The sequence below is a fragment of the Cajanus cajan genome, chromosome 11 (assembly GCF_000230855.2).
Source record: "Cajanus cajan strain Asha chromosome 11, NIPB_CcT2T_4, whole genome shotgun sequence".
In the NCBI taxonomy this organism is placed as follows: domain Eukaryota; kingdom Viridiplantae; phylum Streptophyta; class Magnoliopsida; order Fabales; family Fabaceae; genus Cajanus; species Cajanus cajan.
In genome coordinates, this window is record NC_138527.1 from 46,607,734 (window position 1) to 46,634,378 (window position 26,645).

The 26,645-nt window shown below is 28.2% G+C and overlaps 2 protein-coding genes across 2 annotated transcripts; both read left to right on the plus strand.

The window, feature by feature from the left end:
- Nucleotides 1-113: 113 nt before the first annotated feature.
- On the plus strand, nucleotides 114-5,155 carry LOC109797460 (transcription factor MTB1). The gene is made up of 2 exons (XM_029271151.2): nucleotides 114-2,141; nucleotides 4,885-5,155. The coding sequence occupies exons 1-2, from the start codon at nucleotides 720-722 to the stop codon at nucleotides 4,936-4,938; spliced, it is 1,476 nt and encodes a 491-aa protein (XP_029126984.2). The 5' UTR covers nucleotides 114-719; the 3' UTR covers nucleotides 4,939-5,155.
- A 6,902-nt stretch (nucleotides 5,156-12,057) lies between these two features.
- Nucleotides 12,058-12,732, plus strand: LOC109797868 (Integrase-type DNA-binding superfamily protein). The gene is given in 2 exon segments (XM_020358020.3): nucleotides 12,058-12,132; nucleotides 12,134-12,732. Coding segments are annotated over 2 exon segments (516 nt in total). The 5' UTR covers nucleotides 12,058-12,072; the 3' UTR covers nucleotides 12,590-12,732.
- Nucleotides 12,733-26,645: the final 13,913 nt, after the last annotated feature.

Consider the following 26,645-nt stretch of genomic DNA (forward strand, 5'->3'; position numbering starts at 1 on the left):
ATTATAAATCACTATCAAATTTTATCCTTAAATTACTCATATTTTAACTTTTTTAAAATGAGAAAAAACTTTGAATCTGTTTTAATGAATATAATCATATTTTTGAGCTGTTAAGATAAAAATGAATCTGTTTCTGAGCTATTTGTGTGGAGCGGCATGCCCATTTCCACTTGCAACTGCCAAGCATGAGTAGCGTGTCTCTCCCACGCGCATGGAGCGTGATTGATCACGCAGTGCCAGCAGAGGCTTCACGCAAGTTGTGCGACTTCCATCATTACTCTCCCGGAAACAAATGTCAAATACGTTTCCAAACATCACACGCGTCCCACGTGCCCTATTTGTTCTCCACGTGTCTTCATCTCGTCCATCCTCGAGGGTAGAGGCTCTCCAGTAACCGATAAGGAACGTGAACCGGAGTGGATGAAGCACGTGAAGTGCATTTAGAGCGCAGCATTCATTTTTCTCTCTCACTACCCTTTTTTTTTTTTTTTTTTCTTCTTCTTCCTTTTTCCAATTTTCACACACTACCTCTTCACTTCCCTACCAAGCCACCAAACTAAACCCTTGCTTTTGATTCGCAACACCGCGCACACGACTCTCAGTTTCTGTTTTTATCTCTCTCGCGTTTTTTTTATATTATTTATTATTTGTTGAGATAGCTGAAATTTGGAAGATCTGATAAGAAAAAATTTTAAGATCCGAAAATATTAATTTAGAAGATGAAGAGCGTGGAGTGGGACGATGAAGAGAAGGCGATGGTGGGAGCGGTTCTTGGAGGTGGAGCGTTGGAGTTTTTGATGAGAAATTCAGTATGGAATGAGAGTGTTTTAATGGCGGTTGGGAGCGAAGAGGGAGTTCAGAACAATCTATCCGATCTGGTGGAGCGTCCCAACCACTCGAATTTCAGTTGGAATTACGCCATTTTCTGGCAACTCTCTCAGTCCAAATCCGGTGATTGGGTTCTGTGTTGGGGCGACGGATGCTGCAGAGAACCGAACGAAGAAGAAGTGGTTGCTGTGAGAGGAAGAGGGAGGGTTGTGGAGGAAGAGATGCATCAGAGGATGAGAAAGAGAGTGCTGCAGAAGCTTCACACCACTTTCGGTGGTTCCGATGAAGACAATTATGCAGTTGGCCTCGACCACGTCACTGACACCGAGATGTTCTTTCTGGCCTCCATGTACTTCTCCTTCCCTCGCGGCCACGGTGGCCCTGGTAAGTGCCTCGCCTCCGGCAACCATTTATGGCTCAAATCTGTTTCCGATTACTGCGTCCGTTCTTTCTTGGCTAAATCCGCCGGAATACAGACTGTTGTTTTGGTCCCTACCGATTTGGGAGTTGTAGAGTTGGGTTCTGTTAGAATCTTACCAGAGAGTTTTCAACTCTTGCACACCGTTAAGTCTCTCTTTTCCACGCATTCTTCTAATGCCCTTTTCACCGGTTTGGCCATTGGGGATGGCAAGGTAGACGCAGGAGTTCCAATTCCCAAGGTTTTTAGAGAGAAACTTGCTGTTAGGAAAATGGAGGACAATGATAGGGCTTGGGGAGGTCACCCCAGGAACGGTCTTCAAGTTGAGAATTTTGCTCCTAGGACATCCACTAGCAGTGTCGCCAATGCTGTGAGACACGATTTCAGGCTTAGCAATACCTATCTACCTCAAAGGCAGGTGCAAATGCAAATTGATTTCACTGGAGCTACTTCAAGGCCTTCTTCGGTGAGGCCGGTTATTGCGGAATCAGAACTTTCTGATGTCGAGGCTTCCGGCAAGGAGGAGCAACCCACTGTTGCTGATGAAAGGAAGCCCAGAAAGCGAGGCAGGAAGCCGGCTAATGGAAGGGAAGAACCTCTCAATCATGTTGAAGCAGAGAGGCAGAGGCGTGAGAAGCTCAACCAGCGCTTCTATGCATTAAGATCTGTTGTGCCTAATATCTCCAAGATGGATAAGGCGTCCTTGTTGGGTGATGCCATTGCTTATATCAATGAGCTTCAGGCTAAAGTTAGGATCATGGAGGCTGAAAGAGAGAGATTTGGAAACACTTCAAAGGATGGCTCAGTTTTGGAGGGCAACTCAAGTTTGGACAACCAGGAAAAGGAAGCTCCTCATGTGGATGTTCAAGCTGTTCAAGATGAGGTCATTGTAAAGGTGAGTTGTCCTCTTGATGCTCACCCTCTTTCCAAAGTAATCCAAACACTCAATGAGGCACAAATCAATGTTGTAGAGTCTAAACTTGCTGCTGCAAATGATACTATTTTTCACACATTTGTAATTAAATCACAAGGATCTGAACAGCTTACAAAGGACAAGTTAATTACTGTATTTTCCCCAACAGAATCCAACTCATTGCAGCCATTGTCATCAGTTGGATAACAGGAAATCTCAGTTACCATAGTCCATAGGGATGTCATACGTAGAGAAAAATCAATTTTAAAAGCTTCCTAACTAGAGTAGTAGAATAATAGCTCCCATTAACCATGTAGGCAGCCGAATTATGTTGTCTATAGTATACACATCAGAAATATTGTCCCTGCAATGTCAATTATTTTATTTAGTTTAACCAAATCTATTTGTTATGGTTAAAGAATGTCATGTCTTTCAGGGTTTTTTTTTCTTCTTTCTTGTGCATAGAAGGAAGATTAGTTAATTTTGACTGCTTTTGTTATTTTAAATTTTTATATTTTATCGTTGTGTTCTTCCTTGGAGAGACATATAATTGTAAATCTGTTTCATTTTTTTATATTCAAAGTAGGGAGGAGTTCTCCTGTTGCAAGTATACTCCTTTAAAACTGGGATTTTTATGTTTTAGGTGGTTTTTTATATAGACTTTCTTTCTTATCTATGCAATCTGTACAAGAATTAACTTATGATAATAATGATCTCAAAGATCTTATTGAACAAATCATATATATTGCCATATTGTGTTTACAATGGCAATTGAATGAGCCTTGACTTAATTGTTCTCATTGCAAAGAGAATGATGAATTTACGTTACTTGTCAAGTGAATTGCATGTTCTGGTACAAGTACTTCTTAATTTCTGTGATTTTGTTTCCTTCCCCGACCGCTTCATGATGCCGAATCTTTTGATACTCCTCAAAAGGAAGAAAAGTATTGGCACTACTCTTGAATTCTTGACCGCTCCTTTGTTATTACTTATTACCACTTTTTCTATGAGAAGTAGAATCTCTAGTTCATGCAGAAAAGAACATTAGACTAAAAAGGCTGTAGAGAAAAAAATATAGGGTAGCTAAACTTCTCCTATTTAGTTTTTTAATATTCCCCTACAGGAAATAAAATAAACAAAAGCACAAACACAACACATATAAAAATATGACTAGTTCTAATGTGGTGATTGATGGGTGGTCCTGCATTATACGTGTCGAGTCCCATTTTGAATTTTGAAATTGTGGAAAACCTTCACGTGCTAAGGTCCTTTCAACTAATGAGTTCTGGGATGACGTCAATCATGTGGTGCATGTGTTTCCTTTTAAAAGTGATTGAAAGTTAGATAAATAAAAAAATAGCTGTCAAAATTAATAAAAATAATATAAAAAAATTGGAAAAATGGTAGTCACAACACGCAGTCTGAGCCGGACGGTCTTCTCCAACAAACCAGTGTCCCCTTGGGATCTCGTTTTGGAAGAAAAAAAAAAGTTTAATTACCTATTTTTTTTATAGCACAATTACCCTTTTGTTCTATACAGTTTTATAAATTTAATATTTTTTGTTTTTATTGTTAAAAGTGTTACGTTTTAAGTTATATATATATATATATATATATATATATATATATATATATATATATTTTCCTACATTTTGATCACTGTATTTTATTATTACACAAATTAAAAAGTAAAGTTTATAAAATTATATAAAGTAAAAAAGAAATAAAAAGGATATGAAACATTTGTAGTTAAAATTATATTTTATTGTCACTGTATTCTTTTTTTTTTTTTTTTTTTTTTAAGTTTTACAGTTTCTTGGAACTCACTTTTCACATTCATTGTTATTTTTTTCCCAACATTAATTAGGTTCTATAGTTTTCATGTAGCTCAATATAATAAGATAGATTTCCGTCTTAAATTAGTTAAAAAAATATTTTAAAATATGCTCTAAAATAAAAATAATCATTATTTCAGAAAGATAAAGTTAACTAGAAAAAAATAAAATTAAAGAATCAAAATAATTCTTTTAAAAAGTATAATGAGAATGAATAAATTGAATTACATTTATTTAGCCTAATGACAATAAAACAAATAGCTAAATAATAGATTTTACATCACGAATAAACAAAGGTTACATACAGGGAAGAGAACATTTCTAAAGCAGTGAAGCATGAAAATCCATTTTGTGCATATTCAAGAGGAAATTGAGTCACGTTCAACCTATCATTAGCAAAGTAAAAAAGACAAAACTCACTCTATTTCGATCGAGTTTCTCAATTTTCCGGAGCCCCTTCTATTTATAGAGTGCAAATTATTTTATGTTTAACTTTCTTTTTATTTGATATGTATAGTTGGATTGGACTGCTATCTGAAAATCATTTAAGGAGGCCAAAATTTGATTTATTTTTAGATTTGGGCTGATGGGTTTAGAAGTTCTCAAACTTGCCCAATTTCAAAAAAAAAACATAGCAGAAAAACTTGAGAGAAACAATGGACTCTCAAATTATTCATGGATTGATACATTGAAACAATAAATAAATAAATAAATAATTCAAAGCCAGCCCTTTTTCCTTTTTTTTCCCCAGGTTAAAAGGAATACAAATATTACAAAAGAAAAGGTAATGAAAAAGAAAAAGAATTCACCAAAAAAAATGGATGTTTAAACTTTAAATTGTGTCCGCATTTTTTATTTTGTTGTTCCTAATTTATCTTGTGTTTGTGCAGGTTTATCAGCAATTAATTGCTGCCACGGGCAATTTGGAATGGCCAAATTATTAAACATAGATAGAGTAATGATTGTTATGCCAAATTTAATCTTTGTTTCATATTTCTATTTGAAGACATAGCACGTGAGGAAGACTTCTTACTATTATCTTGGTGAGCCAACTTTATCACAAGTTTTAACGTTTAGATGCTTCAAGCAGGATATAAAATGCCCACCTCTATAGAGTTTCTTTATTATTTTTAATGGAATTGGTTTTGAAGTTGTGATTGATGTTTTTTGATTGCTTAACTCTTGTAATCTTGTAGTCCAATTTGTGTATTATTCAATTTAAACTGCCTGCATATAACTCGATCAATTTCCTCGTTCCTTATTTCTCGTTTCTTTTGTGGACAAAGTGATGAGAGCATGACTTTCTATTCAAGTTGACGAACGTTGGCCAATTGCATAGTTGATCCTAATTTACACAAAAAATAATTTAACTTTTTTTCCTTTAATTTAATAGCTATTAAGGTTCTAAATTATTATCATGAAAACACAAGCACAGGGTTGGTTCTGGGTGTGTAAATATTGCTTTGCGTTTGTGAAAAGGAAAAGTGTTTATAACTTCGTAGTCTTGATTCTTGCTTAAGTAATTTAAAATGATGTAATTTCAAACTATCAAGAGTAAATGATAATATTGACTCATTTTAACACTAAGAGTAAAAACTTGGCATATAGTGGATCCATAATCAATTATATATGCATGAGAGCGTGAATTTTATAAGACAGAAGAAGATGCATATTTGGACAAGAATGAAGCACTCGTGAATAAGGTAGACACATAAGGAAGGAAGAGCAAGCCAAGTGTGTTAAAAGCCAATAGGAGGACAATACCACACATAAGTAAAAGAAACTAACTCTCCCTAATCCAGTGATCAACACACCATCCTATTATATCAAACACATTTTTTTTTTCGTTCAGAAAAGTAATTTCCCTCACAAATCTTTTATTGAAAGTAGTGATTATATATTTGGTATTTATACCAACTAATTCACTTGTTTGGTGATATATGGTAATCTTTGTTTAAGAAGCTATTCATAATTTTTAGCTAATTTTTCCTATAAATAGAAAGATAAAAATGATATAACTTTTTAACAAAAAAAATGTATAATAAAGTGTAAACTTCGAATATCAAAACACAATTGATTAATTGCCCCTTAAACTATATGAATATATTTAATAACGTGGTCCTTACTGGTTTTATATATAGCTCGAATATTTCTTACTTAACAACCAGAAAACTTTATAGCGTGTCCTTGAGGCAGTTGTTAGATGAAATTAAAGATTTGATGAGTTGAGAAAGACGTACGAACAGCTGTTAGCATTTGAATCATAAAATCTCTTTGCATGCATTGGCCAAACAATTCCAAGCACTCATTAAATAACAAAGACTATTTTACGCATTCATTGTAGTTGTACAATGTTGGTTGTGTTTTGCATTGTCTCAATGTACCTGTAATATGTAAACATAAAGGCCATGGCATGGTTATCAATAATTAATCTTTCATCTTTAAAGACCTTCCTTTCAGGACTCACATGAACCATTGTTTAGCCAATCTATTCTTCTTTCTTTTTCTGCACATAAATATTTAGGCCTCAAATTAACGTCAACTCCTGCTTACATTTTTTTGGTAATTACCATAATTATGCTCTTTAATTTTTCCTTACAGTCCTGATGTATTTTTATAAATTTTGTTTATTTCAACTAATTATGAGATTGATTGTCGATAGATAATTTTTTTTATCTATCGAAATTACAACGATATTAAATTTAAATTTAAGATTTTATATTTATTATTTCAATCTCTATTATTAATAAGCCAACCATAATGACGTCGATTTATACCGCTAGAATTTAAACACACATAAAACTTTTTTGTCTATCTCCAAAAAGTGTATTGTGAAAATTAAATTTAGTTCAACGTGTGCTTTAAAATAATTCAAACCCATAGAGTCATTTATTATTATTATGTTTTGTTTTTGGTGTTATTTTTTTTTCCGCTTATTTTTTAATACCTTGCATCAATTTCCTGCGGCAAGTGGAGATGACAAAACAAAAGCTGTGTTTGCATAGTATTTTTAATCATATTTTTATATGATAGAGATAAGAAACCACTTGTAAGATAAAATAAATAATGTGACACTAATAATTTATGATAGAGTACTTTCTAACTACGATCGACAACCTTGGTGGTGGATGTTTTCATTAATAATTAATGATATACTACTTTCTAGTTAATAATTCAAATTAAAGTGTGGAATGTGTTTACTACTTAGTGTATAACATATATATGTTCAGTTGTGGTGATTCTAAGCACTGGACAATCGTTTAAGGTTTCATTTTCAAAAGAATATTATATTTGTTTTTAGTCTATATAAGTATAAATATTAATAAAAAATACTTCAATCCTATTTATAAAACTTAACTTAGAATAATCATTTGTTATTTTATATAAAGCTCAGATTCATATTATTTAATATATTAATTTTTTATATATTAAGATACTCATAATTAAAATGCGTTCTCTTAATTTGATAAAGTTTATTAATTATAAAACTCTTTAAAGAACATACATTCTAATTGGTTAAGAGAAAAATAAGTATAAGAAATGTATTCTAATTAGTCGAAACATGTATGACTATTAATTAAGAAAAAAAAATATAATGATAGTTTTTTAAAAAATATATATAAATAAGATTAAATTATTATTAATAATTTAATTAATTATTTTTTCTTAATCTTGACGAATTAGATGGTTGAATTTTATATATATGAACAAAGATAGTATTATAAAAAAAATAATTAATCAATAACAGTTAATTAATTGAAAGGTAATGTTTCTATTTCTTAATAACAAAAATTTGTCTATAATTTTAGAAAAATAAATCAGTAATATTAAATTTAAAGAGAAAATTATAATATATAATATATTATTGACTTAGTTTCTTTTATTTTTTATATCCAAAACCTTTCTTATTGTTAATAAATAAGAGTCAATGTAAACTTTCTCTCTTTCCCTTCGTATCTATTTTTTTTTTCTCTATATTCTTTTAATCGTGACATCCTGTGTTCTTTTAGAATATCAAAATCAAATTATAAATCTTTATATGTTAGCTACTATAAACTTGTTTATGATGTGCAACCATGTTATTTTTTTTCTATTACAACAAATTGACAATTCAAGGTGAAGGTTTAAAAATAAGCAACCTTCATCTCATTGTCATTTACCCATTAAAAACTCATTATTTGATCTATAGATTATAATTTAATTTTTATTTTCTATACTTGTCTAATTGTTAAAATTTGAATATATTATTTAAAAATATTCTTCTTGTCTTCTAAAAGGAAAAATAAAGACACAAATTGATATTGATCTCAAAAAAGTGCCTTGATAATTTTTTTAAAACACCCTATAAATATTCTATAAAACAATGCAAATTTAGGCAATCTAGACTACAAAATTACAAAACTTTTGAATGAAGAACTATTTAAGAATAATGACAAATCGGATATTTTAGTTGAAAATAGTAAAAATAAATACAATTATCATAATGAAATTGAATATTTTAATGATGAAAATAAACATATTCTTGTTAAATAAATTAGTTGGTATAGCTATAAAATGAAATAATCTTAAAAGTGATTTATAAGAGAAATAACTAAAAATTGATTTTAAAAGAGATATATACATGTCTTAATACTTTTGATATCATAATAATTTTGCAAGTAAAAAATAATTAAATAATTAAATAATTAAGGACATATTTTTTTTGATTTGCCTAGAGTCTTAAATAATTTAGAGTCAGCCCAGATGCTTACTCTATCGATAAATGTTTTCAAGGCTGTTATACATTTTTTTTATGAGTAACATTTTTTGTGCGTAATAAATTGCTAAAATATACATTCTGAGTAAAATTGGATTAGGTTATTACTATTTTTTCTTAAGAGACGGCTTTAATAAACTCAATTATTGTTGACAATACGTATAGATTAATTAATGGACGACGAACTTGATTTCAACTCATATTTCAAAATTAAATACTTGAAAAATGTAAGAATGCTGTAGATTGATTCAGTTTGGTAATAATAAATTAGTACCGAAACATTCTCAAAGTAATGTTATTTAATTAAAAAAAATAGAAAAACATAAAGTTTTTGGAGAGAAAAAATAAAATTGGCTGAAAATAAAAACAATAATGAAAAGAAAAGAAAATAATTAAGATGATTACTTCCACCGCTTTTTTTTTTTTATAGAGAGATTACTTGCATCGTTATAATTTTCGTTTGAGGAAAACTAAATCACTAATATAGGATAGTTGTAATTACTTGGATCTTTGCCACTTATGATTCTCAAAGGTATCATTTGGATTTTTGGCTAAAAGATCGACCCAAGTGCAGAAAGGCACACGTTCCAAAGGGTGAAGAGATTGACTTTTAGTGAAATTGACCAAAATTTATCAAATTACACTCTTTCAATCTCCACTCCAAAGAATCGAAGAGGCTAAATATATGAAATAGACCAAAGTCCAGAAAAGTACAATAATATACTTGTATATATAATAAATTATACCCTTCACTTCTAATGACTCAAATTCCACTTCAATAATCGTAAGATAGATATTTTTTTAACAATCATAAGATATAATAGTGTGTTATTAGAATTTCTTCTAATCATTATTATTTAGGGAATCTTATACATACATGAAGCTTATTGTCCCATGATCTCATTCTATTCCTAATGACAGGTTATCGTTGTGTCAATTTTGAAAAAGGCCCAAAAATAAATACCCAGTATATGAAGATCCGCTGTGATATGTGGGCCATAACTAAGACAAAAATACTCAAAACAGGATAGCTAAGACAAAGATACATACTAAGAAAATAAATAAATGTATGAGAAAACAATAATTTTATAAATTTAAATTTATTTAATTTTATAAAATATTTAATCTTATAAAAATAATAAGTAGTTGTGAAAGTACTTTAATATTAAGGATATAAATAGAAAATTATAATAAAATTATCTTCAAAAATTAAAATGACATATTTTTTCTTTATTTTGTGACAATCATTTTGGAAGGAAGAAAATAATAATTACCTGACTGCAACTTTTCAAATAATTAAAAAAATTACAAACCTATTTTAATTTATATAAATTATTAACTGAACATATAAAATAATAATTAAAATTGTAAAATAGAAAGATCGTGACATACCATGTCAATCCATATTCCCTCTGCCTCTGACTGAAATGATTGTAATTTGAATGCTATTTGTTGCAAACTATAATGATTATATAATCCGAATACTGCATAGTATGTGGATTTCAAAATTGAAATGAAAATGTAAATAAGAAAATGATAAGACGGTTCATGGAATGCATAAAACTTTTTATCTTTTTGAGTTGTTGGTATGCTAAGGTCAAAAGCCAATTGGGCAGTTAAATGGCATTTGGCAAGAACAGGGACACATGATAGGGTTTGTGGGTTGACAACTCAAACCTTAAGTGGCAAGAACAGTGACACATTGGCTTTGTGTATGTTCATGCATAAATCATAATTTCATATCACTATCATTCACATAATAATAAATAAAAAATATCATTATCAATCAAACCATCCTCTCACCCACCAAAACCGATGGAGCGCAAAAAGGTGAAACAGTCACCCAATTCTCGTGCAACACTCTCCCCATGTGAAGTTGTGAGGCAGGGATACATCCGTCATTTCACTCCCAACATCACCGTGTTCATCCACACAATTTTAAACGCTCTTCTTCACGCCGTGGCTCTCACGATCTTAATTTGTTAATTTTAACTTCACACTTCACTGTCAATTCACCTTGCAAAATGCTTGTTAGAATGTCCAATCGTATCATTTGTTTTTTTTTATAACTATTTTTTTTTTCAGCATTGGTAATTCGCAGGTTGCTTCAACTATTTTCCACTTGGAAGTTTGACTGGTAGGAATTAGTAAATGGAATTTTCACATCACGGTCGGTGATCGTGTTGTGTAATTCTAAACTTGAGTGTTTTGATTAAGTTAAATTGGACGAGGTGTCGTGTTAATTGTTACATAGTGGTCGAGTTTAACACGAGCTGTTGTCGCGTTAATTTCAATGTTCTAATGTGTCTTTGTCAAACCTGTCAGCCGCGAATCATGAATGAAACAAGAAAAACAAATATCGATCAACGTATTACGATCATAGATATTTTAAAATTTCACGCTTCAAATACCACTTATACTTTTAAAATTATCATATTAACTACTATCAAATTCTCACATCCATAATCAGATTCAAATTCACATCTTCTGGGACATAAGTTTCACCTTCGCTATCCTTTATTAAAAAATAAATAATATATATAGTATAAAAATATTATTCATTATAAATTGTCATATATAATAAATTTGTTAATTTTTATAATAATTAAAATTTATACACAGACAATCAGTATAAAAATTAAACTAGTAAAAAAATACACTTTCAAAGATAGTAAAATGTATGTATTGGTTAAAAAAAGTTAATAATTGATATTAATTACAATAAAAAAAAGTTACGCATCTGTATGATAAAATTAACTAAAGTTAATTACAATTTTCACCATTTAATTTTTTAATTAACTTACAATTTAATTAATCTGAATTCCTTTTTAAGAATATTAGCGGCACATTTTTAAAAATATTTTTTTATTCATAGAAATTATAAAGATGTGTTCTACTTTGATTTTTGTAACATATTTATTGGAAAATGACTTTTATTTAAAATTTAATAAAAAGACAACATTTCGAGTTTAGCTAATTAATTATGAAGGGAGAGCATAAAAATAAAAATAGATGATGTAGAAGTAGAAGACATTTGGAAGAATAAGAAAATAAAAAATGTTAGAAAATGTGTTGCGATTATTAAAGTGTGAAGTGGAAATAGAAATGATAAGTGGTTGAAAAAAGATTGAAGGTAGGTTGAAGCGCGTTGTGATGGTATGAAACATGGCAACCGTAATTAATTGCATGCTGGGCCTTTACGTAGAAAGAGTAACTTTGCCTCTTTATGAATCTCTGGGGGCATTTTCGTAATCTCCACTTTCTTCTTCTCCCTTCTTATAAATGTCGGACACACTGAGAGACCCAAAACCCGCTGCTTTGAATGGACCATCAACCTCCGCCGTGCCCCCAAGACGACACCACCAGGGCCTCCACGCGCCACCCCCGTCTACCGCGGTGTCCGCAAGCGCCGCTGGGGCAAATGGGTCTCCGAAATTCGGGAGCCGCGGAAGAAGTCGCGGATATGGTTGGGGTCGTTTCCGGTGCCGGAGATGGCGGCGCGAGCCTACGACGTGGCGGCCTTCTGCCTCAAGGGCCGGAAGGCGCAGCTCAACTTTCCCGACGAGGTGGAGTCCCTGCCGCTTCCGCCCACGCGCACGCCCAGGGACATCCAGGCGGCGGCGGCGAAGGCGGCGCGCACCATCAAAGCCTCGCGCGACGAGAAGGGCGGCATTGCCTCGGACGACGATTTTTGGGGCCAGATTGAGTTGCCGGAGCTCATGGACGGCGAGCTCGAGTGTTGCTGGATTTCTCCCGGCGGATCATCGTGGACTTCCTCCGGCGACTTCTCCGCGTGGCCGGAGCTGGAGCTTTTGCCGCCGTTCATGGCGTGTTTATAATCTATTTCTCTATTAATGCTGCTCAGTGGTTGGTACTAAGTTTCTTATGTATTATATGTTATATCGCCAACTCTTCCTGTTGTCATAACTCATAAGTAATAATAATAATAATCATCAGTACCAAACTTATCTTTTTCTTACCATTAAGGCCTTATTAGCTCTTCAAATTTTGCTTCTTTCTTTCCTTCATTCACTTAACCAAATATTAATATTGCCTTCTTAAACACTCTCGCGCCTTTCAATTAGTTCAATGTAGTTTTCAAATATCCAAGCTCTAATTTGATATAAGGACTCTTGGCGGGTATATATTATTTTTATTAAGCTCTTAATTTAACAGTAACACACATAAGGGCTAACTTAATCCTTACAATATTTTAATAATGCAATCAATGTCGTTAGTGATTTACTTTAAAAGTACGTTCTAATGTAGTTGAATGTATCGTCATATAAACAAGTCGTGCTATTGAGCCACCTATATACATATACCTACATCAAGCGTTTATGAGAAAAAACATCATTATTTTTATACTCATTTTAATGTCTCGTTCTACTTACTTCAATTTTTCTTTATATCTCTTTATGACTCTATATTCATTTTATTTTATAGTTTGTTCTCTTTGTTTCTGGTCTCTCCTAGTTATAAAAAACTTTCAAAAATATGATTTTTCTTTATACGAAATGAGTAACTAATATCTGAAGTTGTTTCTCTATGGTTTGAAATTGCGTATCTTCATCGTAAAGCATTTATATTAAATTATAGCATTATATATATATATATATATATATATATATATATATATATATATATATATATATATATATATATAACTTGTTTAAAGAACCAGTAACGTGTTCTGAATATGTCTAATTCAAAAATAAAAGTTTGTTTTTTTACAATTATAAAATGATTTATTAATATGAAGATTGTTTAAATTGAATAAAATATATTATTGAATAAATGACTCAACTAAATATATGTTTGGATAATTTTTGTCAAAAGTATATTTGGAAGATAAAAATATAAATAATAATAATAATAATAATATTTTTCATAAATTAAAATTCACTTATAAATAAGCTTGATTATAACTAGTTGCATCGGGTTTGGGAGTTGTTACGGTACCTTCAAAGATCGAGGAGTTTCAATACATTTTTTTATGTAAACTTATAAAAAATTTAAAAAAATTAATTTAATTATAAAATAAATAATGCAAATTATACTTATAAAATAAAAAGTAAGATAAAATTATAGAGATTAAAATTATAAGATTTTAATAATATTATAAAATATGAAAAAAAGAAAAAAATTAATAAATTAATAAATAGTAGAAATAAAAAATTATTAAAATTATAATATAGAAATTCAAAAATTTAAGACAAAAAGACAAAAAATATACTTAAAAAATTATTAAAATTAAAATATAGAAATTCAAAAATTTTAAGTGAAAAGATAAAAATATACTTAAAAAGTTATTAAAATTAAACTATTTAAATATATAATAATATTATTACAAATAAATTAGAATATATAAAATAAAAATAAAATAATTAAATAATTTAAAAATTAAAAGAATAAAATATCATAAATATTATTTAAATAAATTATTAAAAATATAAAATATAAAAAACTGTACCGATACTCTTTTAAATAAGATGGGTACCATATCCCATTTCTCTATTTACGTATGTACAATTTTTTTACAAATGTAAGAGGGAATGTGAGCGTAGAACAAGCATACATACATTTGAGGGATTCATTTTAAGAATAATACGTACAACTATGTTCAGTTATTTATTTTTCGTTCCCTCTAAATTTTTATTTTAAATTTGTTTTTGGTACAAAACTTCTTTTAAAAAGATCTAAGGATTGTCTCGCACAACATTTAGTTAGTGTAAAAGTTGATTTTTGAAATCCACATATATATATATATATATATATACTAATGCGATAAATTATTATTAATTTGAAACCATTATTTTTTTCTATGATCTCATAAATTATATTGTATCATTATTATTTTTTATAGTATATTTTTCAATTAATTTTTCATTCTCAATAATTTTTTTTGGTATAATATTTATGTCTTAATTTATACACATATATAATAAATATACATTTTTTATTTTTAAAATAAAATGTCTTGAGTTATCTTGAATCCGCCACAATGTATGTTTTTATATCCATGCACAATATTTAAATTTGCTTTACCCCATTGGAGTTATGTTTTAATAATATACTTGATCATATTAATAATTTTATTCAACACTTTTTTTTCTCTTAATTATCTATGTATCATAAAAAAATTAAAAGCAATTTACTATCGGTATAAAAGGTTTTTACACTATCAATTAATTAAAAACTACTATTCATATAATTTTTTAAGATTATTATTATAAAAGTTAAAATAAATTTACAATATATAAATGATGTATAAAATTGTTTTACAATATTAGTTGACATAGCTTTTTCCTTTTACAAAACTTATACAAATACAAGTTCCTTCTAATAAAAGCTTTCCTCCTCCCGTAACTCGCCTGTAATTCACCGTACGTAACCGATTGAGCAAATTGCTAAAAAAACATTCAAAAGCAGTAGTAGATTCAATCTTAGGTAATCACTCCAAGAGATTTCAAAGTTAATTGAATGACATAAACTTTCCCTAATTGATAGTTATACACCACGGTTAGCTACTTGATTCAATGAATGATTCTATTTTTTTTTTTTAACATGTGATTCTATTAGTTTTTTTTTAATTTTAAATTCATGCACACAGTCAACTGATCTAGTCAACTAATTCAGACTCCTTAATTATATATATGATAGCATTGAAATGAATTTTTCTTTCATTCCAAAATAAATAAATAAAATTTGTACTTTTTTCCTTTCAAATAATTGAAGCTATATACTGCAGTTAATATCATCAAAACTTTTTATGTAACATACATCATGAAATGGTCAACATAGTTAGGATTTGATTCTTTTAATGTTATATACGTACCTGTCTTTAAAAAACTAATTGAAAGATAGTGCATAGATAAATAACTATTGAATAAAATACTTCATTAATCGTCATTTTTTTTATTATTAAATAAGTGTGGTTATCCTTATGTATGATCCGACTACAGTATACTCACAATGTAAAGATTTTTTATGTTATATTATATAGTAAAAAATATTATATAATTTAAAATATTAAGTTTTATAATAGTTAATTTAAAAGTTATATTTATAGTGATCTTATTAAATAGTTAACAATGTAAAATTTTTACATCGTGAGTGTATTAAAACTAAACTCTTAATATATGTTAAGATATTTCACTTGGTCCCTATACTTATTCCTATTTTAAGTTTTACTTCCGACATATGCATTTAAAGCCACGTTTTGGCTCTCATTGTTAATTAATATTGGAGAAAACATTTTGAGGGTGCAAAATGACTACTAAAGAAATTTAAGAGACTAACTATAAAACTTGTAGTTTTCTCAAATAGGAGCTAAAAAATCAAAATGAGAACAATTATAAACATCAAATGAATAATTTAAATTATAATATAAATGATTTAAATATATGCTTGATTTTTTAAGATATTTTTTTTTCTGTGTTTAACCTTATTTAAAATATCAATAAGAATTGACTTTAGCAGAAAGAGTAAGTTTATCACAATATAACAAATTAAGGCTTGAGTATCCAATTTTGATATTTGGTTGCGTCTCAATTTTTTTTATATAAAAATCCCAAGTATCTTTTATGAGGAGATCCAATCCTGAATTTGAGTTGTGTAACAAAATTAAGAGCTACAAATTTTTTTAATATTTAATATAATTACATTAAAATTCGAAATAACTGGTTATATTAAAAGAATGCTATAGTGGTGTTCCTAATAGAATTGCCTCATTAGAAAAGGACATTTGTCGGAAAAAATATTTATTTATTTCCAACAAAATATTCACATTCGTGATTATTATTATTTTGCAATATTTATTTATTTTTCTTCTTTCAAAATGTTATTGGTGCAAAATTAATTATAATTTAGGTGATGAATAATATCAGTTAGAAAATTTAATTGATTATTTTTATGACCATGCTTTTTTCTATTTACAAAGTTTGAATCAGAGATTTTACATGAGGAGTTTGATTTTTTACATATATTTGTTGCATTGGTGCATGATATAGTATCCAAGTTAAATTTGAATAAGGACTTTATTAAACTTTGGTGGCATGACGTTGTCTAAGAATCAATCATAGTGCCTCGGGGCTGTTTCGTTTCAATGCGGTACCATTCAGGCATTCACATAACGTGGGGCAACTAAATTTTCAGGAACATCAGCAACATTAGGTTTTCGCCATTTTCGCTTTTGCATTTTTAAGGAAAAAAAGTGACAAGAAATTGACCTTTTACTCGCCGTTTCAATGTTCATTTGTCTTTAACTCAATATAATGGTAGTGGATAAATACAACACTCAATCTGGACGTTTTGGATTTTCGAACAACGAGGTGAACTTGGGTGATTGATTTTCTGGCACTAAAGTCTATCAATCACAAATGTTATACGTGAGGGTGGGATTTTCCACAATTTATCTGTTCACAAGATAAATGGAGAGGGACGGGGATTTTTGTCTCAGGGGAGTAATATAATTGGCGAAACATCAAATCTTTCTCCTACTTAAATAACGTGATACTCTTGGGGGATATTTCACTAATATTAATTAATAGATATTTTATATTAATACCACTGTCAATACCTAAAAAAAAACATATAAATGAATATTTCATCACTCTAGCACGTACCGGTACCTTACTAACATCAATCAACTGTAGTAAAAAAATCAATGATTTTTTTACTCTTTCTATTCTATACTATAGTGTTAGACTTATTATTAGCAGAAAAGAAAAAAAACAGTTTAAGAAGAAGCTTATCTAAAGCATTTTAATGGCTTATTATGGAGACACTATGTTCGAATCCAACAAGTATTGTAATATTTTATTTATTATTATCATTCAAATAATTTTAGAAAAATTAAATTAATTTTACACAAATTTTCATTTTATATACTTTTTTATAAATAATTTTTAATTTTAAAAAAAATTAAAATAAGAAAATAATAAATAACTCTTTTTTTTAACTTCTTATTTCAATATTTTCTTTGTGAGTCAAACATACCCTTCAATTTTACTTTCTTGGATGTAAAACGTACCCACCTTTTTAGTTTTTACTTTTCACAGGAAAAAGAAAATATAATAGAACTATTGTGGGAGTTTTGACCGGTCAGTTAGTATGAATTTGGGAGTGAAGATAGGATGGTGACTGGTGACTGGTGACTAAACAAATTAAGTAGTTTTGTATTGTTGGTACTACAATCTCTCTCTCTCTTTTTTCTTATCTATTTTTATAATTTTAAGTGTATAAATAACATTAAATATTAATTATATAAAAAATGGTTAACATTTAATATAATTTACATACTCAGAACTATACAAATAGATAATAAAAAATTGAGAGAAAAAAAACATAGAGATGATCTCGATTCCTTTTGGACCCTCATTTTAACATCAAAAAGTGTAAACCAAAGTCAAAGTTGTCAAGTGTGTAATGTGTGGAAATGCAACCAAGGGATTATTGGTATTGGTACCATTGCATTGTTTTTAATTTTTAATAAAAGCATACACGTGATTGTGTTTGTGTCACTCCCCTACAGACATTGTTTTGATGGCCGTTGGTTCCTTATATGCGTCATCATTCACTCATCATGACTTAAAATAACTCGTGGGTAGTTGTTAAAATAATGGTGCATTTGTTTTTTTTTTTTTTTAAATATGCAAATTTTATAGGAGTTAATCATCTATACATTATCAGTATAAAATTTTTTACACTGACAGTCAATCAAAACTGTTAATAATGTCTTTTTTATTTTAATTTAATTAAATGAGCAGATAAAAAAATACTATTAACGGCTCTGATTGATTGTCAGTATAAAAAACTTTATATTGAGAGTATATAAGTGATTAACTCATTTTATATTATGTGCATTCCTTTTGATTATATTTATATTTTATATCATTATAATTCCTCCCATTAGAAGATATATATTAATATTTTCTTAAAAACCAGCCTAATATAATCTAAGCCAAGCCAATAAAATTAAGTGAATGGCGATTGGTCCGAATTTCTGTGTAAATCAGTTATCAACTTGCATTTATTTTATTTTATTTTATTTATAAAACTACGTAGAAAAGAGTGTTTGTATTAACATTGTACACTACAACAAAATAGATTTTTAGTGGCATTTAATATAATTTTTAGTGATAATAAAATTTATTACAAAATTTTTTACCGGTATTTTCATATTAGCCACTGTATGCAGTGTCGCTAAAATATTTAGCGGCAATTATTTTAAATGCCGGTAAAAACCTTTATAATGATCGAAAAAAATGTATAACTTTTTGTAACATTTTTTACTATCTAGTTGATGTGAGACTTGATGTGAGACTTGTAAGATGATAGTTGTCTTCTACTTATATATTTTTTTAAAATTTTTTATTTTTTTAATTACCTTATTTCTAGTTGTTGTGAGACTTATAAGATAAGAGTTGTCTTCTATTTATATATATTTTTTAATTTTCTTAATTTTTAAATTATCTTATTAATAGTGAGTTATAGGTCTAACTTGTAAGATAGAGATTATTGAGTTTGATAATAGTAGGGGTGTTCATGGATCGGTTTTTTCAAAAAACCGATCCAAACCGAACCGAACCATTTTATAAAAGTAGATCGGTTAACCGATCCATTTTTTATAAAGTGGATCGGTTTGGTTTTTTTAAAATATGGATCGGTTTTTTTGAAATTGGATCGGTTCAGTGCGGTGCAGTTATCCATTTTTTTACTCATATATGTATCGGATTTTTTAGAAAACCAAACCGAACCGAACCGATCCACTTTGTAAAAATGGATCGGATAACTGAACCGGTTTTATAAAGTGGTTCGGTTCGAATTTTTTTTCAAAATGGATCGGATTTTTCAATATAGATCGGATCGGTTATGGATCGGTTCGAATCAATTTGGATTTTTTGCACACCCCTAGATAATAGTAAGTAATTTCATACCAACTTAAAATAGTAAGTTATAGGTCTAACTCAACCTTACAAAACAAACTTGTAAGGTGAAAGTTATCATCCATTTATATATTCTTTAATTATCTTATTTATAGTCGATGTGGGACTAAAATTTTTCTTAATAAATAATTGTCACTAATAGTAAATTTTAGTGTGATGTAAATACATTTTTAGTGACCATTATATATTAGTCATTAATGTTTTTATTAAATAATAAAATAAAGACAATTAATTTATTATCGTTAAATAATTGTCGATAATAATAAATTTTGTTGTTGGTAGTAGTTCGTATTAATTGATAATTTTTTATTTTTATAATTATATGCAATTATTTGAATGTATGCGTAATTATTAAGGATAAGCCGAATAAATAATTTTTTTTTATTAAAATATAAATAAATTTTTAAACACCGAATAGGATTATTCAAAAGTAAATGAAATAGTAAAGTATCACAATTAATATATATATATATATATATATATGAATAAAAACTAATTTAAAAACATATAAAATATAATATAAGTAATATGACATATACATGATTTTTTTAATGTTAATAAATTGCTTCAAAGCTTATACATAAATATTTTAAAAAAAAAATACTTGAAACTTATATTAAAGTGTGCTTGATTTACAATAGGTCGAAACTTTATTACTATTTTAGATATGTGCAAAAGTAGAAAAATTTAATATGAAAAAATTAATAATTTAATTTTGATTATTATAGTCTATCATTCTTATCTTATTCAAAGTTCAACAAAAATAATTATGATCTATAAATGAAGTATATTTTTAAAAAAACTTTGAAGATTATTTTCAGACCAGAGTTACAAACTTCAAGTTATCACACATCTTTGTAAATTTAATAATTATTGGTCTAGGTTACCAAATCCTAATTAAGCAAGTTCATTTCAAAGACCTAATGATTGTTATTCCAGCAACAAGATAATCCATTTTTCTTTTCACAAAAGATAAGATTTTTTAAAAATCCATGTTCCAAATGAAGAAATCTAGAAAGCTGAAGATTTGATAGATGATTACAATGTAGAGTTGTTGAAAGACATAATATATAAAGATTAAGGTTATTTTGGATACACATTTGGAATTTGTAGTCCCAATTAGTTGGCATCGAACATAATGTTTATATGTTTGACAAGTTTTTTTTTTCCTTTCAGTTGAGTGTAAATTACAAGCAAAAATTGAAAGGATGTTGTTTTTATTTGAAAGTTGGTTTGGAAAGTTAAATTAAACTCTACTTAATTTTCTAACAATAATCCAAAATACACTAGGTATATTTGTCATCATCCTGTGTATGGGAGCTTGACTTGATCAAAAGTATGATAATACACCTCTTTACTTTTTGACTAAATTAGATTAAAGTGTCGGTCATAATAACTATGTCTTCAAAGTGCAAAAATCTTAAAGATGTCATTATTGTGTGTAAATAAGATTAAATAGAAATCTTTGTCATACCACAAAATTATTACTTATATCGTTTTAGAAGATAGTGTCATAAATAATATTAATATAGGTGGATGTTATCAAGATTTTTATTAGTTACATCTACAATAAAGTGTTATAAATAAAATTAAGTAGATTTTATCGTCAAAACATATAATAAGTTTTATAGATAATGAATCTCCTCCGCTATAAATAGGAGATTGTATTATATCTTGAAGTAAAATTGGCTAAATGAAATAATTAGTCATATTTATAACACATTATCATCAAGACTTCTTGGATTTGAATAAAAATAGTATTTTATAATCACTCTTATTGAATACAGTAATTAATAGTTAATCACACAATATAATTTATCTTAAAAAATAGAAATGAGGGTGAATGTTTGATATTATTCTAGATATTGATTCTCATTTTTGTAAAACCTAATTCTAAACCCGAGTCAAACTTATGAGGAGCATATACGTACTGTACAACCAAGGATGCACGTGATTGTCCCTTTACTCGAGAGGCGTTTTTAGTTGGGCGATGGTCCCTTATATACGTCATGAACCATTCATCGTGACATAAAAATGCATAATGGTGTATTTATTCTCTTTTGGTGTAAAAAACTTTGTGATTTGGATCAACAATAACTTTCAGTTTGTTAAACAGTTCCATATACCAATCTGTCCTATCTCTAGACACGAAATCTTGACCCGTTATTCCAGTTTAATTTCCAAATAATTCAATGGTCACTGGATGCAGTTCCAATCCAAATAGCAAATATGCTATGATTCACTCAACATAACAGTATTGCAATGAAGGGTGCACGTGACTGGGGCGATGGTCCCTTACATACGTCATCACTCACTCATCCTTCTTACTTCATAAATTTTGTGGAATCATTTCCCACTCTCTTCCGTGGATCTGCACCACTTGGGTTGTATGCTCCATTACAAGTAAATCCAAAATCCAAATATACTTGGACCTTTGAAGCCCATTATCAGTAACCATGGACCCAAATTCGATGTGTTTTTTAAAACTAATTAAATATTTTAAATGTGTAGTTTAAGCTCTTATGTGGAAGAATCCCACACAGTATGGAGAATGGCAAGTTAAAAAGGAAAAAAAAATGACAAGTGTAAAATAAAAGGAATACTATGAATCTCAGAAATTCATAGCTCAAAATTTGTTGAATAGAGTCTAAACGGAGTTGGGTAATGGGTAGGCCTTGATTCTGTTATAGGCCCTTTTGAAAGGAATAGGGATGACAAGGCTAAAAGAGAGGAGATCCAATAGGTTTGACTTACGACGAATCTTCAATCTTGACATTTGAATCCAACAGCTTACGAATTGACAAAGTGCACTAAAACTAAAAGTGTGTCTAATGTCCGTACAGGGGGGAAAAAGAAGGCTGATAATCATAATGTGATACCAATGTTCGTACGGAAAATCTTTGCTTTTCCAGTAATACATTCTTCTTTTCTTTTAACCGGTTACATATATCGCTCTTGTTTAACAAATTTTACGTTTAAGATAGATAAAATTATTTAAGTTTTACTCTCAAATAATTAAAAAAATATTTAAGATAAAAATGTTTATTAAATTTAACATTTTATTATTCATTTATTTTCAAATATAATTCAAATTAATCTAAAAAAATTATATTTTAAAAACAATCATAACAAATATTATTTAAAATATTCTATAAATTAAAATATATTTAATGCATTTAAAAATTAAAATTTTAATATAATTTAATATTTATAATGAAATACTAATTTGTTTGTTAATATTTTTTAATAATTTCAATTTAGAGAAAAAAATTCATAATCTCTAAAAATAAAATTTTGTTTTCAAAATCTTATTTATTAAAATTCAAATAAAAATGTTCAAGTGTGGTTTCATATTTTAAAACATTTTCAAATATATTGTGAATAAAATAAAATAATTTGACATTTATACAAAATAATCAAAACCAGCATTTTTTATATATAAAGAAATAAGTCTTTAACAACGACTGCTATATGATTAGATAAATATAGAATATATTATTCTTACGCCACTTCAATTTTTTTTATTTATAAATTTTATGAACATGTTATATTTTTCATTAATAACTTCTTATTTTTGTATGAAATTGATGCAAATATTTAGATTATAGGTTTTTACTCTTTATATAAATACAATTTTTTTTTCTTTCAGTTTGTTAAACATCACCAAAAATTGAGTTCTATTCTATAAATATATTGCAGTAAAAATTCTTATTTTACAGTAAAATATGAAATTATTAAATATATAAAAGATAGAAAAATTTTGCGTTACATTCAAATAATGTATGAGAAAAATATATAAAATAATTTATAGTTTTGTAATTTCAAAATAATTGGAATTATTGTAGATTTATTGAGATTTTTTTAATTAATTTTTTATTCAACAATTTAAGAAAAAATCCTGTTATTTTAAAAATATGAAATTACATAATGCAATGTCTGAATATCGATGATCCTAAAATAGATATGGAATAGGAATTGAAAAAAAAGAAGAAAAAAAACTATTAATTAATTTTAAACAATATTTAACTATATATATACATATATTATAATTTGAGGAACCACAAATACATACAAAATAAATATTCACACTCCAACATAATTTAATTCATATGCAAAAATAAAATTTAAATTCTAAACATCTTAATTAATAGACATAAATTACAATCACTTGCATGAAAAAATCTTAAGTAATATTTCGCTATATCTTGTAATCTGAAGTTTTTATCCACCTGTGGTGGATGGGAGGAATGCTCATGTTACTTCGATCCCTCGTGATTGTCTTTACATGTTTTAACATGAATTCCAACATCAATTGATTCAGAGTTTTAACTAAACAAAGCCTTATGATAATTATTTTTTATTTTGGGTAGGGTACGCACATCAACTGCACTAAAACCCAGATGAACCCATCCTCAATTAGTACAAAAAAAATTAATAAATAAATCAAAGTAAAGCAAAAGGTTATTAACAAAAATAAAGTGACAAAACCAAAGAGCGAGTGTGCCTATGTAGTGCTTTATGATGTGTACGGTTACAAGGAGCACAAAATAGATTAAGAATTGGTCTAGACATGGCGTGTCACGTGTGTATTCGACTCACAAGCCCCACCACTACTGTTATTTTCTAACATAAACCTCGAATAATATAAGTTCAGATGAAATCATAATATGTGAGTAATTATTATTTGCTTGTTTGAAGCTTTTTTCAATACAATTTATTTATTTTTCATTCATCGATCTAAATAAGTAAAGCTAATTCTTTTTACTTGTTTTTTTTTTCTATCCATCAAAATAATATAGTTTTATATTTTATTTCACCTTTATATTATGTCTATCATTTTTATTTGTTTTTCTTATGACCAAATAGAGTATAAATGACTATCCATAAAAAACACTCACAAGTGTGCATTTGTATATCAAATGGGTCAATAGGTCATATTACCCACAAATTTTTGTGGTTATGCATATTTTATAATGTTATATAATTAGGAGTTGAATTATATTTTATTATATTCTTGAATTAAATTACATATTTTACTTTTAATCAACTAATTTTTTATTAGTTTTTGTTATAATTAATATTATAATAACATTCATGATTTATTAGTTTGATAGATAAATATATAATGACAGAAATATTTAAGTTGACTACAACACGTGTTCAAGTTTAAATCTATGTATATTGATACTTAGTGGCTCAGGACACCAACATTGAAGTTATTGCTCGTGAAGGTGTTTAGGTCAAGTATTATTTTAAGTTGCATCTATTTCTTTTCTTTTCTTTTTTTTTGCATCATTAATAATTTAGTATAAAATATATTTTTCTCAACAAAAAAGTTACATTTTTAATTGTTATTAAAATACATATTTTTTTTAATACTTCATATTAATAATATAATTACTTTAAAAGTAGTAAAAATTTGACATAGGGCAAATAAAATTTTAAAAGTTAAATGACCTTTTAAAATAATCACGACATTAAATATTGATTATTGATATATAATTGCACACTTACTCTCATGTATAAATAAAAAATAAAAAATCTTTTCACAAAGTACTCTCTCACAAACACAGAGAGAGAACAATGGGAAGAAGTGAGAAGAATCTCTCAAGATATATACTTTACCTTGAGGAGGAAGTTAATAATAAATTAGTTAGGAGGGGAGGCAAAATTAGCCGTTTCCTCAATGATTGTTACAAAATTATCTAATCTTTTTTTATTTTGCAAATGGAGAATCTGATCCCTAATCTTCAATGGAATCCGCATAACATATGGGTAGAACTATACAATAAGGTTAATTCTGCCTTTTCCAATTATTGTATTAATGAGCTATTTAAAAAACAAAGCATAGCCCTTGCGAAAGGACAAAACATTTTATATCTTAATAGTAAAAGTTGCAACAATTATTGACAATCAATTTTCAATATGGTACTGGTTTTCATTGAGCTCTAATTAATTCAGGCTAATCGAATAACCGGGTCTATTTCATCGATTTCCCAATAATATTCACCCTGTGCATATTATTGTACTCTTCTAATAGATTTTTGTTTGAATTTGCGACTTCCAAAAATGCTATGCATTTTTAATTGGAGGGAGGTTAATAATACATTTTTTCATACTTTTTTTACACAATTTTTATTAGGTAAAATTTATGTAAGTCAAAGCAAATATGTTCACAAAGTATGTTAGTAACATACTTTCTAATATTTTTTATTAATTAAAGTTTATTAAAAATTATTTACTTTTTAGATCTTATTTTGTATTTAATGATATTTTCTTGATTTTATAACTTTCAATCAATAATAAATGAAAAAAAAATAGTTAGGGGGGGGGGGGGGGGTTGAGAAAAACAGCAGTCAAGATATATATATGTTCATGTTATGACTGTTTTGTTAAAAATAAAATATAACAATAACAGGTTGAAGTCAACAGAAAAAGAAAGGCGATGATTATAAGCAAAAGTGTGAAGAAGGGGCTCATAATTGACTACAATTAAAGAACTTGTTTTCTTGCCTGAGCTTAGCCAAACATATCAGCATAAAAGTGGGGTGTATTAACTATTAAGCCTCCAATACATACTTAAGAATATGATTTGGATCCCACTTAGCAGATCCATGTAATACTATTAATCTACATTTATATTCTCAATCCTGTGCCTCATATATATAATAGAACCTTTTTTTTTTTTTTTTCAGCAAGATTCACGAGATGGTTATAACTTATAAAGTAACGATCCTCGTTAAGCCTCGTGATATCTTAAGCAAAGTCGATGATCAAACTTTGGTAATGATATGGTGCAGTGTCACACTTATCTTTAGTCGAATGACACGTGTAGGTAAAAACGACCCACTGCCACTTGCATTGACGCTTCACCACAAACAACTAATCCGTCTTTTAAATATTTTACCATAACAATAATTATGGTGCAAATTACGAATTGAGTGAG

Coding starts and splice junctions, on each gene's coding strand:
- LOC109797460 (XM_029271151.2), top strand. CDS start 720: ATGAAGAGCGTGGAGTGGGACGATGAAGAGAAGGCGATGGTGGGAGCG. Junction 2,142..4,884: donor AAGATGAGGTCATTGTAAAG/GTGAGTTGTCCT, acceptor GTGTTTGTGCAG/GTTTATCAGCAATTAATTGC.